At 41.8% G+C, this 19,725-nt stretch overlaps 1 protein-coding gene across 11 annotated transcripts in view; it reads left to right on the forward strand.

The window, feature by feature from the left end:
- FRY (FRY microtubule binding protein) overlaps window positions 1-19,725 on the forward strand; it is a 170,483-nt gene that overhangs the window by 106,528 nt on the left and 44,230 nt on the right. For all 11 annotated transcript variants that reach the window (XM_033146473.1, XM_033146462.1, XM_033146465.1 and 8 more), the window contains exons 29-39: window positions 1,060-1,214; window positions 3,721-3,820; window positions 4,837-5,008; window positions 6,926-7,182; window positions 7,858-8,004; window positions 9,156-9,324; window positions 10,091-10,181; window positions 11,246-11,328; window positions 12,691-12,841; window positions 14,654-14,757; window positions 18,063-18,248. In XM_033146473.1, coding sequence (XP_033002364.1) covers window positions 1,060-1,214; window positions 3,721-3,820; window positions 4,837-5,008; window positions 6,926-7,182; window positions 7,858-8,004; window positions 9,156-9,324; window positions 10,091-10,181; window positions 11,246-11,328; window positions 12,691-12,841; window positions 14,654-14,757; window positions 18,063-18,248 — 1,615 coding nt within the window. The remainder of the gene's footprint in view (window positions 1-1,059; window positions 1,215-3,720; window positions 3,821-4,836; window positions 5,009-6,925; window positions 7,183-7,857; window positions 8,005-9,155; window positions 9,325-10,090; window positions 10,182-11,245; window positions 11,329-12,690; window positions 12,842-14,653; window positions 14,758-18,062; window positions 18,249-19,725) is intronic.

The raw sequence follows: 19,725 nt of genomic DNA on the forward strand, positions 1-19,725 counted from the left end.
AGGCCTTTCAACACTTTCAAAAGGTCTGGGGCAGAATGATTTCAGTGTGTGTGTTTACCTTTCGCTTTGAAGTCTTCCCACCCGATAGACCACCCACCTGATTCTAGGCTGTATGAAATGCAAATGTGAAATGACCTCCTGCTTACTTGAAATAGCTGCTGGTGAATCAGATCAATGTGAGTGGGCAGATCTTCTGATGAAGGCCAAAAAGAGTATTAGCTTTAGGAGAAAATAAAGCCACTGCTATGGAAGATCAGTGTTTTCCTTGCATGCTGGATCTGTGCCACATTAAATGTGCCAAAACCTGCTTTAAAATGCCCACACAGTAACTATTTAACAGTGTTTCCTGCATATGGATGCAGCTGTTTGTATAATTAGGTGCACTTCCACAAATTTACTCCCATTTTCACAACCTATTCTGCCCCAAAGGTTTAGGCTCAGAGTAATCCTTGGAATAGCCTGATGAACAATAAGGCTGCAGTCCTCGTCTCATTTACCTGGGAGTAAACCTCACTGAATTCAGTAGGACGTACTCCAAGTAAGCATGGTTAGGATTGTGCTGTCAGAAGGCAAGAATTAAAAGGGAGAAGGAAGGCATGAAAAGTGAAGATAGATAGTGGAATTGGAATAGAGTGGTTTTTCCTTATGGAATATGTTAACCACAATGATCGTGGTGACAACTGACTTAGATAGCTTCCAAAAGGGATTGAGACACACTCAATGACTAGCAGAAGAGTACCTATTGTACTCTGTGGTGGAACTGTCTGAGGATGGCAGAATTTGGGGAACAAATTCAAGAGGAGATTTCAGTCATTCTGAAAAAGACCATTGAATTTACCCCACAATTGTTACTATTACCTGTATTTGAGGGGTCAGATGTTGAGATCAAATCTGAGGAGGCAACTGGCAGGCTGTGCCATTTGAAATTGAATGTTGGTCTTTCTTGATAGACTTCGGTCTGATTCAGCAGGAGGTCTTGCTTCCTTTCTGTGCTTAATTATTGATGCAAATATGAATAACTGCAAAAAAACTATTGTATGTCATTTTCTGTGTACGCAGGTTCATCAGCTTGGCTGTGAAGTTGTTGTCTTATTGCTGGAATTAAATCCTGACCAAATAAACCTCTTCAACTGGGCTATAGACCGGTGCTATACTGGGTCATACCAGCTTGCTTCCGGATGCTTCAAAGCCATTGCAACTGTGTGTGGCAGCAGGTATCAGTAATCCTTCAAGTAGGAAGTGCAGTGTGATTGACCATCGAATTCAGGATGGAGATATACCCACACACACACACCCTGCAACTATTGAATTGGAATATGTTTGAATTCTGTCTTACGTAAACATTGAAAGAAACTATTACAATCTCAGGCCTATTTGCTATTTCTTAGTGTAGCAACTGGATGTTCATACTGTGCAGAAGGTAGGGCAAAAATGCCAGTGAGCAAGTGGAAATGAACAAACATTTTCTTAGGCAGAAAGCCTACAGCTAAGCAATATGCTTTTTCTGCTTTCCCTGTAAAAAGCATACCTTTGTAATTTGGTGCAAAGCTGAAGAAGAGAACTAGGACCAGGTGTGTCAAGTACAAAACAAACCTATATACGGAATACCCACTACACTGTTTCTTTATATAATGAAAATTAGTTCAGATCAAAACAGGAGTCCAAACCTGTGAGCAAATTCAGGGATTGTTGAGGCCTATCTCATATATTTTACTAGATAAAAGTTGTTCATTCGTACCTGGGAGTGTCAGAGAATGTTCACAACCGTTTCAACTAAGGATGAGGACTCAGATATTGGCAAACACTGAATTTTCCTTGAGGGGAGGTTTGGTTGGGTGCGAGATAGAGACAGGCAAGATAGACACAGGCAAGGAGACAAAGAACCCTAGTGAAAATTGAGTGCAGGGCTTGTGGAATAGACTGGGAGGCTAAAGTAGCAGGACTGAGAAAAGAACAGTGAGGCTGCATAGCAGAATGAAGTCAGACAGCTATAGGTGTTGAGCTCAGGAATGGTTTCTAACAGGAGGATGGATGGAGAGGACAGTGAAGAATGGTCAGGAAGATGAAAAAGATAACTAAAGGAAGGATAGGACAAGGAAACCCTTGGGCTGGGTGAGAGTACGTGCTATTGGCAGCAAGAGGGGACAGGCAAGATTGGGGTGTGTCAAACCCACCTCACAAGGTTGTTGTGAAAGAAAAGGGGTGGTGAGCCATGTACATTATACTCAGCTTATTGGGGGAATGGTGGGATAAATACATAATAAATAAAATACGACAAAGCAGATGATCAGAGGCAGCACGAGTGGAATTTCACATTGATTACACCACCCAAACTTCAGTTGCAGTTCACGATCTAGTTTGGGATAGTTGCCTGAGGTGAAAAGAGCCCGTGATCTGTGATCAACCAAATAATAACTTGAGGGTTCACTAACAAGATCATTTTTCTCCCATCCTCTTCAGACTTTTCGTTGCAGCGTGTGAACCCTTCATATGATAGATCTCTTTAAGCAAGATAGATTCCCCCTGGATCTAAGCTATAGCAGTAGCTGTCATTTAATCATGATTTCTTTTGTTCCACTAAGCCTTAATATAAGCTTCCTGGCTCCTAGGCTTGAGGCGCAACATTTTGTGTTATTAAATGCTTTAAAAAAAAAAAAAGTACTCTGGAATTTCACTAATCACAAGAAATGGCTAAATCGACATGCTGTAGCATTTGCAGCAAATGAAATAGGAGTTCACCTCCGTACATTTCTTCCCCCAGCAATATCCTCAGGGCTGTCCTCCCCCATGTATTGACATTCCTTGCATTTCTGCCTGTTTTGAATCAGCTTCCTTGGATGGAGCAAAGCTGAAAGCTGAGTACCTGATGCTGGGCACCTGATTCATCATTTATTTTATGAGTGCTTTGAGTTAATGGTGGTAGCAGGCAGGTGGCTCTGTGTATTGTGAAATGCAGCACGAGGTAGGGGGCAGAAAACAAAAAAAGCAGTATTGGGTATCAGGTGTATAGAAATCTGGGCTGCAGTCCTACCCACCCTATAGTTGATGGCTTGGGTACCGTATATTCTGGCGTATAAGACGACTGGGCGTATAAGATGACCCCCGACTTTTGAGAAGATTTTCCTGGATTAAAAAGTAGTTTTATATGCCAGAATATACGGTATTTCCCTCTTTGCCAGCCTCCAGCAGTGGAGAGGGGTGCTGCTAGCTCAGTGGCTATGGCATGTGCCTCAGCTCTACAGCAGTTATCTGCTACCAACAGGTCCCCTGTTGGGCTGGGTGTTGGAGAATTGGAATCCACTGGATCCTAAGCACCATGGATCATCTGAGGAGCCCAAGACTGAGACCCCTAAGATAGGCCAGCTTGGAGCTAGCATAACAAAAGAAATCAACCCCAATAAACCCATCCGTCCTTCCACCCTGACCAGCTTTGTTTGTGCTGGGACATTTGCTGCTCTCCATCTCCCCCTAGCCCTTCATTAAGATTGCTGTGCCCAGCTCAGAATGCAAATTATATGCATTTGTAAATAAACTACTTCGTATATCATTAGGAATTGCCTGTTCTTCAGATCTGCCTTTTTTAAAAATAAAAAAGTAATTTAACATATTTTGTGTTTCATTTGTTCTAATGGTGTTTGGTATAGTTCATTGTTCTATTCTTTGTATATGTTGCCTTGGGCATATTTTTGCAAAAAAAATGATTACAATTTTTTTTTCCAGGAACTACCATTTTGATATTGTGACCCTCTTAAATCTAGTCCTGTTTAAAGCATCTGACACAAATAGAGAGATTTATGAAATTTCCATGCAACTCATGCAGGCATGTATGAAATATTTTTTTAAAAAAAAAACACCTTCTAAAACCATATGTGGAAAAGCAAACTCCTGTTTACCCTCCCGTATTCAATGTATTACATGCTTGTTTTATTCTTTAACAAACTACAATGTAAATATGTCAAGAATCCTTTATATAAATGTATAATGCAGTGACACTGGGGCACACGAAACAGTCTTGGAGAGGGAACGGTACTATACAAGGAAACCCTTCATTTTCAACAATATTCTTTGGACAGCAACACCAGGTGTTGGACTGTGCTGGGCAGTCTCTTAAGAGCACAGAGTTCCTGGGCATGTAGCCCGGTGTGGTGTGCATGGGAGTGATGGTTTGTACAAAGCAGTCTGGGATAGATAAGGCAGAGTGACAGGAAAAGGTGGGGCAAGAGATCAAAGGGGAAAGAGAAGCCAGGATAGGCCATTGGCTGAGGACAAAGCCTTGACTGATCTGGCTGATGGCTTTCAATGTCATAATAGGATTGGGAAGGGAAACAGGTGAGAGAAGCAACCCAAATAAGTTAGGTCTTGGGAAGCGGGGCAATTAACCCCTACCAGCTGAAAAAAAGAAAAGTATAGTTGATCAACCTTGTGAATAAGCCCACAAACATCTCTAGCCTACAGATAGTTTTTTTTACTAGCCTTCCAAGTGGTTGATAGCCAGTGTTTCCATGTTGGCTGTGGAAGAGAGGTAGCCTTCTACCAAGTGGATTGGCAGAGTAGGAGAGGAATAGCACAGTCTATCTCCTTTCCACCCACTGTGTTTTCTGGTTGTGGAAGAAGAGGCTTCCTTTTTGACACTAAAAGGGAAACCAAATGAACTGGCAGGACAGGTGGAGCCAAGAAACTTGCCTGTGCATAATTCCTGGTTGCATACGGCTACCAGGCTAGTGCCTAAATGCAAGGCTGTGTGTACAGATTATGGTAATACCCTGGCGATTGGATTCTTTTAAGATGCTGTTGAAAACCCGTAATGCCGCTTTTGTCATTTATCTTCGCCCGCAGATTTTGGAGGCCAAGCTTTTTGTTTATTCAAAGAAAGTAGCTGAGCAAAGACCTGGCAGTATACTTTATGGAACTCACGGCCCATTGCCGCCGCTGTACACCGTCTCACTAGCGCATCTGTCCTATGAACTGGCAAGAATGTACCCTGAGCTCACGCTTCCACTCTTTTCAGGTAAGCGTTTCTAGTGATTTTTTAAAATAAATGCGAATTAGTAAACTCCCTGTTCTTGGGGAAGCAGATTAAGTTTGCCTTCTTTTCCCCGCGACCCTCTTTGTGCTCCCGAGTAGGATGAAACTCCCACTTCTGTGATCACTTGGAGGTTATCGCTGTATCCCACATTGTTGCATAATAACTCTTTGTGAAGCATTTTTGACATTCTTGTTTTACGTAACTTGACATATTCCACAAATTTGATACTTTGGGGGTAAATTTTAATAAGCATCTCATCCTCCCCCCGCTTTGATACTTTTAGCATTAATTTTTTTTATTGCTTTTACTTATCTTTTATCTGTGTCATTTCACTGTGCGATACGTTAGGAAGACCCTTTCTTTATTCCTTTTTCCTTGAAAAACAGTTTATGAAGAGTTTCCATATGAAAGCAAAACAAGCATAGAAACACTAAAAAGTTGGAGCATATACAGCTGTGCATTTGGTTATAGCAAGCATAAGAGCAAAACATGTGGGCAACAGGAAATCTCCCACAAATAAACAATCCATATCACACAAACAATTAAAACACAAAGTGACACAGTCAGGGACCCTTTCTGATTGTTGAACAGAATTTGGTCTCTAAATTCAATATTAATTCCTTCGTTTTACTTGGTCATTAGTCTCATTGCTTTTCAGGTGGTGATGTTAACATGAAATCAGTTCATCTGTGCTTTTGTGCTTCATAAATGTTATTTTCCTTCACAAGATTAAGGTCATCAGATATATAGAGAAGCAGAAATTGAATAGTTATCAGTTGCTGAAAATGCAGCACATAGCAACGCAGAATGTAAAGCTCCTGAAATCATTGTGTGTGTGTTTTTATCCTTTTAAGGACAGGTGGTTTAACTGAATGCCACAAAACCTGTTCATGCATGTTATGTGTAGAGCATTGAGACAGGATGAGGTCCATGCCTTTAGCCCCAGCATTGTGTCTCCTTCCTCTGACATCCAGGAGTGGAATTATATCATTTGCAAAGGAAGCCCTACATGTGAAGATTCAGGACAGTGAAAAAGAAATTTCTTGTTCACATAGTGCATAGTTAAACCATGGAACTCGCTCCCACAGGAGGCAGTGATGGCCACCAACTTGGGTGGCTTTCCAGGGGTGGCCAACTCCCAAGAGACTGCGATCTACTCACAGAATTAAAAACTGGCAGTGATCTACCACCTTTTTTGGGGTTCAGGTCAAAGTTGTTGAGCTTTTTTGGGGCCCTGTTTTTTTGGAGAGTTGAAGGCTAAGCTGTTGGCCATTTTTAGGGAAAAGGGGTACAGCCACTCACCAACAGATCGCTGGGAAAACAAATAGCCTCATTGAGTACTCTCCGTCTTCCATGCAGCAGATCACGCAACAATGGAGGGCAGGCCAAGGGGGCGGGGGCGGATCCTATTTTACCAACACTAAGGAAAGGGACCCAGCAATCAACCGCGATCTACCAAAACCTCCAGGGGATCTACCAGTAGATCGCAATCGACCTGTTGGACATCCCTGGAATATCAATGGCTACTAGCCCACGACGGCTATGCTCTACCACCACAATTAGTGGCCCTCATGCTTCTGAATACCAGTTGCTGAAAACCACAAGGGTTTCTTGTACTTGGGTCCTTCTTGTGGGTTTCCTGCATGCATCTGGTCAGCCACTGTGAGAACAGGATTGGCCGGATCTAGCAGCTTCTTCTTACATTAAGGTTTCTTTGCTCTCCATGCATGGATCTTGGAGGAAGGTGACGCAGCTTTGGGGGTTGGGGTTAAGAGACCAGCCCCACTTTCCATGCTTCAGCCTGGAAGGACTCCCTACACACAAGTTGCGTTTGAATAAAGCTGCAGTCTAGCTGGTGAATCTAAAATTCCATGAGCTCTTGTTTCCCATTGTTTATAGAAGTGAGTCAGAGGTTCCCAACAACGCATCCAAATGGGCGCCAAATCATGCTCACCTACCTGCTGCCATGGCTTCACAATATCGAACTTGTAGACAGCAGGCTTCTTCTCCCAGGGTCAAGCCCAAGCACCCCAGAGGATGAAATAAAGGACAAAGATGGGGAAATAGCTGTCGCCTGCGGACTGAAGGGAAATGGCTGGGGCTCTCCAGAGGCTACATCGCTGGTGCTTAATAATCTGATGTACATGACTGCTAAGGTAAGCAAATAAATAACATGCTTTTAAATATGAAATCCAGTACTGCTTTCGACCAACGGTTCATATTTCAAGTTCAAGGTTGCATGCACAACAACCTTGTGACTTGCTGAGGGCCACCCAGGAATTTGAACCTGGGTCTCTCCAGCCTTAAGTCCAATGTGTGCTTCAACACACTGGATTTCTTAGTATTTTTCTGTAGTTTTAGACAAGCCAATGTTTGACCTGATTGGTTAGATTTTCTACCTCTGGTGCTATTGCTATTGGGTTAAGTTATATTGCTTTGTTGTTCGACCTGTGGTGGTTCAGCTTGATACTCGGCTGTCAAGCAAAAACAGTTGGTGGGTATCCAGTGCTTCCATTCCGCTAGACAAGAGCTAGGTAATTGCAGTAGCCAAAGGAAACATTCCACACTTCTCTCCCCGCCAGTGCCCCCTTGCACCCTCAAAATCAGCTGTTGGGGGAGCTTCTGGAGAAGATTTGGGATGGCGGAGGGGAGTGGAGAAGAAACAGAAGTGCCGCTACACTAGTGGAACTTGGCTTGCACTGAATACAACCCAACTGTTATTTTTGATTACGTTGCATCTCTTCGTTTTCTTGTATTTCGGCCATTTTATTGCACTTTTATCAAGTTTGCCCTTTTGTCCCCCCACCCCACCCCCTGCCTCTGCAATGCAGTACGGAGATGAAGTCCCTGGACCTGAAATGGAGAATGTCTGGAATGCTTTAGCCAACAATGAAAAATGGAGCAACAACCTGAGAATAACATTGCAGTTTCTCATAAGCTTGTGTGGGGTCAGCAGTGATACCATCCTTTTACCTTATGTAAGTGATTTTAAGAAATAATACCGTATTTTTCCGTGTATAAGACTAGATTTTTTTTTACCCAAAAAATTAGGTTTAAAATTAGAGCTCGTCTTATACACGGGTAGCGCTGAGGAGGTGTTTGCTTAATTTGGAGGCCCCCCCAAATAGGGGGCGTCTTATACACGGAGGCGTCTTATAGACGGGGAAAATATGGTAATTAAAAAGCTTGTATTGGCTTCGAATCTAAGAAGAGTTAACCCAAAGAAGTTCAGGGAAGGAAAATTTCCTACTCTTTGTCCCTCGTGTTCCTCTGAAAACCTCTGTGGAGGCGGGGACAATGTGAGATGAGATGCAGAAAACTGCTGGAGGGTAGGAAAAAAAATCACACTAAATTGGGTGGACTTCTGTCTGATACTGTTTCAATCTTCCATCCGCCAGCCTCATTCCTTCCCCTCCATGCTCCATCCTGCATTCTTCAGGAGTGACCTCTGACCCTCCAGAGTGGGTTTTTGCAGGACATTGGCAGCTGAAATAATGGAGGGGTGAGAAACTTTGCTTCTCTGAGTGAGAGGGAGACATCCAAAGATGGGTTGTGTCCCTGTAAGTGTCCCAAGGACAGACAGGGTCACCTGATCAGTGACTGCTTCCTTAAACTCCCTTAACTTATCTTAGGATCGAAGCCATTGTTCCTATTAAGCAAAACAGCTGTCTGTAGAAAGATGTGCTTCTACTAGCATCAGTCTTATGCATTTAATAAATTAAATTATCTCAGTTTGTAGAGTAATTCAGATGCTATACTGCAGGAAAGTAGGAGCATAATGCCAAATATAATTGTGGAACTCCAAGCAAGACCTCCACTTTGCCCTAATGTCATCAGCTAAAGTATGAAACAACTGTTGTCTTTTTAGCCGTAATGCATTTCCAAGTATGTATCTTCCATAGGTAAATATTTCTGCATCCATGATCTTCTGCATTCCTCCCTTTATTTGGGTCACCCCCTAATTGTAGACAGATTTTATGTCCCATTAGATATGTAGATCAGCGTAGTTCTGATGGGTGTATCTTAGATCCTTTGAAAGCTAAAATGATGCATGTGTGCCTATTATACTTAAAATGTGCATTTCTAAGTTACAGTTTGTAGAGGCTGCTAAATACTACGTTTTCTTCAGATCAAAAAAGTTGCCATCTATTTATGTCGGAACAACACTATTCAAACAATGGAAGAACTTCTGTTTGAGCTTCAGCAAACGGATCCAGTGAACCCCATAGTTCAGCATTGTGACAATCCGCCGTTCTATCGCTTCACTGCCAGCAACAAGGCCTCAGCAGCCGCTTCTGGTAGGAATTGAACACCTCTTTCTTAATAAATTTCAACGTGATATTGTGAATGAAGGAAGCATGAACACAGTATTACAATAAATTTCAGCCCAATTCCTCCCTTGTTGCTTCTCAGACTCCCTTGTCTCATCCACAAAGAAATGTATAATACCTGCAAGTCAATTTGCCATAATCCCAGAATCCACCAGCAATCAGGACATTGAGTTGGAGGCTACAGTGTCACCGGCTAAGGAGCCATACCACGTTCCTGACACTTGAGCTTGATGCTGGTGATAAGGGGACCACGAACCCTGGGGCTAGGAGATTGGAGCCCATTGAAGCTGATGCCACAACACCAGGGCCAGTAGAAACAGAGCCGGGACGTTCAAGAATGGCTTCCCCCAGGGCTCAAGAAACTAAGCACACACACACCCCCCATATGACCTTGCCATTCCAATGGCTCAGGGAGCACGCTAAGCCTAACCTCCAATTCTAAGAACCCATTCATTACAGGAAATGAATGGAAGTGGGGAGGGCAAACACTTCTTTATACCTGTTTTCTTGTAACACAGATACCAAAGTAATATGTGTGGATATTCTGAGAAGCTGATGATTGTGGTGTGGCGCTGACCTAATGCTGTGCATTCATAGCCTATGATTTCTGTATTACACCAGGCTGTCCAGTGCTTTGTTGTTTTGGTTGTTTGAATCTTTCAAACTTGAGTAAGTAATTTGTGTGGGTATAAATATATATATATGTAAATATATGTTGGTTTTACATGTACAGGAACCACTTCAAGTAGTAATACTGTAGTAGCTGGCCAAGATAGTTTTCCTGACATTGAAGATAACAGAATGGTGAAAGAAACAGATGAAAGGTTTGTAGTCTGCTGGATCAAAACCTGTCTGTCTGTCTGTCTGTCTGTCTGTCTGTCTGTCTGTCTCTTTCTTAAACATGAATTCCCTGAACCAGAAAGGCTGGATTATCCAGCTGGAGTATTTCACAGTACATATGTTGAGGTCCATCAAGCAACTGATGCAATCTGCATATTCATAAATTTAAAATATAATTCCTTCTAGTACCAAATTGGGTGGTCTGATGGCTATCTGTTTGGCAATAAAATTGGCCACACATCAGACAGAAATCATATTTGCTCGTAAGTTAAATGGATTTTTTTTTTAAAAAAAGGCTTTTGGTAACTTCAGCTCAGTGTTACTTCTGAATACAAGTTTTCAGCTCATTGACTAAAATATTTTTCCATTACATACACCTGATAACAAATAGACACCACAGTGATTAGAACAGTGTAATTTAGACTGTATGTATAGATTGACCTAGATTGAGTTATCAACAGAAGAGACTGCATAAAGAACTGCTGAATAAATCATTTTGCTTCTGGACAACACACACTTCCTTTTCCTTACAAAAACATTGGAAATTTCAAAAGCATGGCATAAACATTCAGAACAACATTTATTTCTCTTTGATCCAGCATTTGCCTGCCCGTTTCTTCAAGTGTGAATAAATAAATTGCATATTACATACCTACCAAGCACTCTGCACAAAAACTTGCTAGAAATGTGCAAAAGCAGGGTGACATGTTAGACTGTTTCTCTTTTTGATCCCACTACTGAAGTCCAATCAGAAGATTAGAGAAACATTTGTCATAATTCTTTGGTAATGTGTCCTGTATCAGCAAAATGTCTTAGTGGTACAGTTCTTCAAAGATCATTGAACACACCTGGGGGTTTATAATTTTCTGTTGCATTACTTTGTCAGTTTTACAATCTGGTTTTGCTAGAATGCTACCACCCAAGTTCCATCAAAGTAAGCCAGTTATTCAGAGAAGGTTGGTTGTCGGTTTGATCTTTTAAGAACCTTCAGAATAATCCCTCTTGAGCCCAGATTATGATTTTGACATTTTCTTTCATTCTTTCCAAGGTTCAGCAATGTGATCAGAGCACATAATCGATTGGAGTCAAGATACAGCAATAGCTCTGGAGGATCTTATGATGATGACAAAAGTATGACTTGACATTTGTTTACATTGCATTTTGTGAGTGATGTCATAGTAATAGGCATGATCCAGTCAAGGCTGTCTTCAAGTCCCTTTCCCATCAAACGTGCTGAGTCACAGATTTACTAAGGGCCAAGTTTCCCCCATGTGTGCCTGTGAAAATAAATCAACTGAATCTCTACAGCATGTGATGTTCAATTGCCCTATGTACAGTTCGATCCGTGCCAGTATATTAAATCCAATAATTCAGTCTATTGCTGATAAGCCAGTTGACCTACGTCTTGCTTGGGTTCTACAAGATGTGGACCCTTACATAACCCTACAGGTTGCTAGATTCCTAACAGCCGTTATTTCGTATAAGAGACAAAATGGGATGTTAGCTGATTAATGAAATTATAAATATGTTTTCCAAAATGAAATTAGTCACTGATTTTAGTTTGATGCTTAAATTTTAACTTTAAAATTTCTCTGAGATATGCTTTTATGGAAATATTAATATTGGTCCTTGTGAGTTGTGTTCTTATTTGCGGCTTGTATGGTGCCGTTGTTTTATTTGATTCTCTTTTGTTTGTTCTGTTTTGTATTGTAAGATGGGCGCAAATGCCGAATAAACATCTATCTATCTAAGTCCCCCTGGTTTCAACAGAATAATTAAGCATGTGCTTAAATATCTCCCATTGAAATCAAGGGGACTAATTTTTTTGAAAAAATTGGCAGGATTGTGCAGAATTTGTAGTTCTTTGGGTAGTTGAAGCTCTGTGATCAGGATCCTTCATTGCTTAAAAAAAAGCCAAAACGAATTGTACTTCAAGTGGTATAATGTAATTTGCATTCTTACTACTTGTGCCATATCTGCGTTAAGGTTTGTTAAACGTCACCATTGATTTGGCATAGCCACAAACACTTTCTGTGTACCAGTTTTCAGAAAACATTATGGCCACAAGGAAGCAAGACAAAGCAACAAACAAAAATTGAAATACTCCAGCAATACAGAGCTGTCCATCATACAGTCATACATTGGTTTTTGAACAACTTAGTTCACGAAAAACTTGAAACTCGAACGTCGCAAACCCGGAAGTAGGTGTTCCGGTTTGCGAACTTTGCCTCGGAAGCCGCACGTCCAGCGCGGCTTCCGATTGGTTGCAGGACACTCCTGCAGCCAGTCAGAAGATGCACCTTGGTTTCCGAATGTTTCAGAAGTCGAACTGATTTCTGGAACACATTCTGTTCGAAAACCAAGGTATGACTGTAGCTCAATCTAAAAGGCCAAAGGCATGTGTTTGGTTTGCATTGTCTGCACTGAAAATCCAAAGTCGGAACAACACCAGGTTCCCTACATATTAAGTTATAATAATACGTTACTCTGCAGATGATCCTGTGTCTCCGTACACAAGTTGGCTATTGAATATTGTGGAGACCAAACAGCCACAGCCCTTGCCGATGCCATTTAATGGAGGGTGCTGGGCACCTCTTGTCGACTACCTCCCAGAAACTATTACACCACGAGGGCCACTTCACAGGTAAGGTGGATGTTAACATTATCTGTCTTACAAAACAGTTTGTCCCCACTGTCTCCTAATTGTACATTATTACATCCGAACACTCCTAAAAACATTTCTGACATGTTCTGCATTAGAAACCATCTTAATCCTGCTGTAAGAGACATGTAGCCTGTCACTTTTCCCAACAAAAGTGAAATAGGCGCATTAATATTGTGTTGGGAGAATTAATTTGTGATTCTGCTTTAAGATTCAGACAGATGATGAAGAATCTGATTTAAAAACCAGGATCTGTACTCCCCGCGCCCCCACCCTCCAGCCTAATGCATTCCTGTCACATTCTGTGTGCTTTTCTTATATCGAAATTACCTTCTTATATAATCCACACTGACAGGCATAATTTCATTTTGATTTCGAGGCTAAATGTAGACATCGTGACTTGTTATCACATTAATTACATTTTTTAAAGCAGAAAGCTTCTGACATTGTGTGTCAGAAACTTGTTTGCCTCCCCCACGCCAGAGCTGATGTGGGTCGGGGTCATAGCAGGGCAGAGGACTGTAGCCCTGGCATTTCTCAGCAAGGTTTCACGTGCTAGTTATCAGGGTGAGCCTATAAGAAATACATGCTCCCATAAGAAGTGTGCATGCGCACGAAATCTCATACCAAGAACAAACTTAGTTGGTCTCTAAGGTGCTACTGGAAGGATTTTTTTTTATTATGCTCCCCAAAGTTCACATGCCAAACTTACATGAATAACATAACACTAGAACTCGTGAACATGCAGTAAAGCCGAATGTAGGTAGATTAAACTAATCCAGAATGCTGCTGCCAGACTGGTGACTGGGAGCGGCCGTTGGGACCATATAACACCAATCCTGAAAGATCCACACTGGCTCCCAGTACATTTCCGAGCATAATTCAGATTGTTGGTGCTGACCTTTAAAGCCCTAAACAGCTTCGGCCTTGCTGAATCCAAAGCCCTGCAGGCCCCTGACAAAGCCCTACAGCCTCAAAGGTAGCAAAATAAAAAATAAAAATGAATGAAACCCTCCCCCTTTTCTGTCCTGGTTTTCTTGAGTGATAGGGCTTCAGACATGGTGATGGAACCACTGCTCCTTAGCCAAGTTTTGGATTGTTGTCAGTGCATTAAGTTTCAGAATAAATATATCCATTTGCTTCATCTTTAAAACCACCCCTTGCTTAAGAGGCCATGATAGTTTACAATACCTGGTTAAAGCAATAAAAATATTATTAAACTACATAACCATCACATTTGAAAGAATACTACTAATCAAACCAGATCAATGTAGCAGGCCGCATAATTACCATGACTTTGAATGCTTCTATATACAGTGTTACCTCTGGTTAAGAACTTAATTCGTTCTGGAGGTCCGTTCTTAACCTGAAACTGTTCTTAACCTGAGGTACCACTTTAGTTTATGGGGCCTGCTGCTGCTGCTGCACCGCCGCCGCATGAATTCTGTTCTCATCCTGAGGTAAAGTTCTCAACCTGAAGTACTACTTCTGGGTTAGCGGATCTGTAACCTGAAGCATTTGTAACCCGAGGTACCACTGTACTGGTTCTATAAAACATTATTCTATATGCCTCTACTATTTCACCTCATTAGTACAGTGTGTGTTAATGTTCAGTGCCTCCATGGAATGGGCAATTAAGCGCATTGTGTTTATTTTATCCACCATTGCTTAGGTGACCGTATTGCGCCTCAGATAACTCCCGGTAATCTCTGATCAGCTGTTGTGTGATTGTTGCCATTTCTCCCTCATTCGCCTTGCAGGTTTTGAGCTGGTTCATCTTATTTTTCCTCTCAGGTGCAATATTGCTGTCATCTTCATGACCGAGATGGTCGTAGATCACAGTGTAAGAGAAGATTGGGCCCTCCACCTCCCATTATTATTGCACGCTCTCTTCTTAGGTAAGAAGCAAGAACTGAAGTTGAATTTGAGTTCCTAATGCAGATGAAGCTCCATATTACGTGGTCCCTCTCCACCTCATTCATTTGCAGGCTTTCGTTTCAGTATTCTCGTTTTTATAGGAAGCTAATCCCAGAAATGCTTCCTTACGTTCCAAGACGCACGCTTAAGTGAAATTGCGTATATTTGAAACACCGTTGGAAAAGGCTGCAAACATCTCATTCTCTCCCCCCCCCCCCCGGGATTCCAGTATTGCATGAAAGGAGTGAGAGAAATGGAGTGATGGTTATGAACAGATTATCCCCACCCTGCTCCCAGACAATTCCTGTCACTTATAGAGCCTCAAAAAAACCACCATACAAATAAATGTTTGAAAGAGGGAATTGCAAGCACTAAATGCAAATTTGTTAGCCAGACCTTTTCTTGTTGTATCAGTAAATATTATCTTTCATAAACCATTTCGCCTGTTTGCTCACAGGAGGTTAGGAAACAGAACTTCTCAACTCATAGTTCTTCAAAGTGAAATTGAATTTATTGCCAGGAGCGGACAGCCTGACATTTTCTGACCAGCACCAGATTTTTTCGTTTTATCTTTGTCTGAGGGTGTTAAAAAAAAAAAAACCTGCTTGGGAATTAACCTACTCTGAATACTTTAATGATCTCTGTGGTAAAGGAACTCCTGGTTATAAGTACTGGATATTTTTGAAACATATTGACAGGATTAAATCACCAACTGGACCACCCAACAGTGTGTGTGTGTGTGTGTGTGTGTGTGTGTGTTACTAATTCACAAGTACAACCTGTCTCATAAAAACCCCACTTTCTTTAGGTCACATGTCCCAATATACACATGCCAGGACATCATCATCATCATTTTATTATTTATACCCTGCCCATCTGGCTGGGTTGCCCCAGGTCATCCTTCAATAGGAAGCAATCTGACAAAGCTGAGAAATTAATCTCTCTTCCCACCCACCCCAGCAACTTGCACAGCTGATGCATTTCTAGGATAAATTGAATGGGAAGGCCCTCTTCTCCCTTTTTGTTGCCAAGCCTGTTCCGTACCTTTCTTTCGTTCCCCTCAAAAACCTCTTTGAGCCAGGTCATACGACCCTTACCTCTGGTTGGCACAAACCATGGAGATGGGCAGGGATAGAATCAAAGTGAAATTAATAAGGCTCATAGGAGACTTATAAGGGTAAGGGGAAACTAGAAAGAGTACCCAATTTGAGGGGGGGTCTGCATTTGGCTTAATGATAATGCTTAACTCAGAAGAATAGAAACAACAACAGACAGTCACGGTATCTGTACCTCAAAAAAATATACAAAACCGTGTAAATCACTGGAGGAATTGCATAAATATGAAAACTAAACTGACAATATCATAATGCAAAGGGCGTTTATAAATATTCCATCAAAGGCAAACCTATATATGCTCTGAATCATCAAAGTGCTAATACAAAGTGCAATTACAAAGTGCAAAAAAACGCCCTTTGCATTATGATATTGTCAGTTTAGTTTTCATATTTATGCAATTCCTCCAGTGATTTACACGGTTTTGTATATTTTTTTGAGTAACTCAGAAGAATGGCTGGAGTACTGTTGAAACAAGTAGTGTTTAGAGACCAGTCTCAGGAGCAATTGCAACTGTAAAGCAAGGCAAACTGAAAAATATACTACATGAAGAAGGAGCAATCAGAGTGCCAGGGAAGTAGCAGCATCAAACAGTAGCAGACTGCTACTTTATGCTGGAATCTTTGTTCTCCCATGGCTCCAAACAGTCAGGAATGATGCAAATAATCTCAGAAATAATTTAGGAAAAGAATTGGAAAAAAGGTACAACGTATCACTAGAACAGTGTGGGGGAACCTGTGGCCATCCAGATGCTACTGAACCACAACTCCCATCAGCCCCAGCAACCATGACCAATGGCCAGGTAGGGTGGAAGTCGCAATTCAGCAACATCTGAAGGGCCAAAGGTTCCCCACACCTGTTCTAGAACAACTATTTGGCTCATGAGTGGGCGGTGATGCTTTGCCACAGTTCTAGTCCTACTTGGATGGCTCTAGAAGGTAGGACTTGGCTTCCTTGTGTTCTAGAGAGTTCAACCTTATATACCCCATGCTCTTTAACAACAGGTGCAGGAAACCTTTTTCAGCCTAAGGGCCACATTCTCTTCTGGGCAATATTCAGGGGGCCACACGCCAGTGGTGGGTCGGGCAACAGCAAACAGAGCGACAAATGTGAATGTTAGCTTTATACACACTGGCACGCAACCTCTTGTCTTCCATCCAGGCAAGCCAGAAGCATTATCTAAGTTCAAGGGCACATTCCAGCCAGCCAAAAACACATAAAGAGACTACAAAGCAGGTCTGCTTAGGTGCAAGATTAGGGAGGAGGATGTGGGACACAGAGATCTGGAGGGTTGCATTTGGTCCCTGAGCCTGAGATTCTCCAGCCCTGATCTACATAAAAGCTCTTGAGTGGGCTCATCCAGGATTTTGGAGTGCCTTGCTATAACTTGGCTTCAATAATCAATGCTTGCAATAGCTCATGCTGTATTAGTACTTCTGTTAAAAATAATAATATATGTGCATATTTAAAACCTTCTGTTTGAGAAATCCAGGGCAGCTTTATAGTCAGTCAAAAAGTTTTTTTAATTGATTATCTAACAGATTAAATGGTGCAAGCCTAGCTTCCACTGGTACTAAATTCATTGGTACTAAATTCAAACAAGATGTTTGAAGAGGAAGCACACCCTGTATTTTGTCTAGTAGCACCTTAGAGACCAGGAATTTTTAAATTTTTATTTTGTTTCGACTATGGCAGACCAACACGGCCACCTACCTGTAACTGTATTTTGTCTGTTTTTGTGTGGCGCTGTGGGTTAAACCACAGAGCCTAGGGCTTGCCAATCAGAAGGTCGGTGGTTCGAATCCCCGCGACAGGGTGAGCTCCTGTTGCTCGGTCCCTGCTCCTGCCAACCTTGCAGTTCGAAAGCACGAAGTGCAAGTAGATAAATAGCTACCGCTCCGGCAGGAAGGTAAACAGCATTTCTGTGTGCTTCTCTGGTTCGCCAGAAGCAGCTTAGTCATGCTGGCCAATGACCCAGAAGCTGTATGTTTGCTCCCTTGGCCAGTAAAGCGAGATGAGCGCCGCAACCCCAGAGTCGTCCACAACTGGACCTAACAGTCAGGGGTCCCTTTACCTTTACCTTTAAATGCATGTGGATCGTTTGCTATATCTGGAACTTGTTAACTTGTTAATACTTTATATACAGTGATTGCCATTAACTGCTTTCCCTTAGGCCTTGACCATTACCGCCCTGAAGTCTTTGAGCATAGTAAAAAGCTGCTTCTCCATCTTTTGATTGCTCTATCATGCAACAGCAATTTTCAAGCCATTGCGTCAGTGCTTCTCCAGACCAGAGAGATGAACGAAACAAAGACTCTCACAGTACAATCAGCATATATGCCTGAATATTTCTATACAGGTAACAACAAGCAATTGATAGAGTATATATCTGCTTTGTTTTGACTTGTCCCTAGTTTACTCCTCTGGTGCTCTTTCTCTGCCAGCAATATATTTGTTCAACACTCAGTTTGGTTACACTGGTACAATGCCCTATATACTGTATAGGGCATTATTGTACCAGTATATCCCAAATTGGGTGTTGAACAAATGATGGAATATTCTTTTCTGGTTGTAATCTGCTGAGTAAGTGTCCTGTCTAAATGCCTTAAAATAAATAGAGCTTATGAGAGACTGTTGTTTCCTCCAGACTGCACTCAAGGGGACTTTTAGATTGTTTGATTCTGCACATCTAAGGGCAAGTCCACACATGTGCATAAAATGTAAGAAAGAAAAAAAGCCTTGAGCCTTCATGCTTTCTTCCACTACGTGTGTAACCTCTGAACAAGAAGTGGAGCTCAAGAGTGAGCCTCAAGTTCATGTGCCAAACTCGGTAAGGCATGCAACCTCTAAGCAACGTCTCAGAGATGACACAAGTAGGACTTAATTGCATGACTTAAACTGTCTCTTTTTATGGTGGACAAATCACCTGGGCATCACTTCTCATTAAAGGAAAGAGCCCAAGGAGCCCAAGGATTGCTTCTGTGTCCTAATGTGCCCCTTACCTTTAGAAGGAATAACAAGGTAAAATGACTACACATACATTCGCTGGGTGCTTATCTGTGACCTTATTACTGTCCTGTCACTAGTTGTAGCCGAGGCTCTTTTAACTAAAATAGATAAAGTCACGCTGAAGAGCACAGGCAGATAAGTATCTCAACATGCAGTGTGGAATAACAAACAAGTGCAATGCTTCACTATCTCTGAGAGCATGAATAAAAATGTATCTGCTTTTTTTAATTAATAGTTTTTTTATTGAACTTTCAAAAAGGAAACAGGTGCAGTCAAACGATACAGACAAAATCAGTACAGCTACCTTGGGGCAGTGGAAGGGAAAGAGCTTGGATTGAGAAAGGAGCACACAGGATTGTTTTTAGTTTGCAAACGGTTATTTTAAAAATGCTTCTGGAAAAAATCAATGGCATGTGAACTCCGCTCGTTGAATGCAAGAGGAACTGAACTTTGTGAACTCTAAAAAGAGGAGGAATTGTAATTTGACATTTTTATCTCCTCACCTTTGCTAATCAGTTGCTTCGGTGCATAGCTAGAGCAAATGAAGACTGATAGCCTCCGTGGGTTTTTTTTTTTTAATCAAATACCTCTCAGACAGAATGTAGGCAAACACTACCTAAGATTCCGACTTGCAGCATTCAAGGCAGTTTGTCAAGCACTGTTGTGTACAAATAATACATTTTTATATTTTACCATTCCTTTTCCTTGTGGGGCAGTTCCTTTTGGCCATGCTTGCTGGGGCTGATAGTAGTTGTATTTCGGCAACATCTGGATGGCCGAAGGTTCCCCATACCTGCTCTGATTGCCTCAGTGAATCTGTACATAGG

This window comes from Lacerta agilis, chromosome 4, assembly GCF_009819535.1.
Source record: "Lacerta agilis isolate rLacAgi1 chromosome 4, rLacAgi1.pri, whole genome shotgun sequence".
In the NCBI taxonomy this organism is placed as follows: domain Eukaryota; kingdom Metazoa; phylum Chordata; class Lepidosauria; order Squamata; family Lacertidae; genus Lacerta; species Lacerta agilis.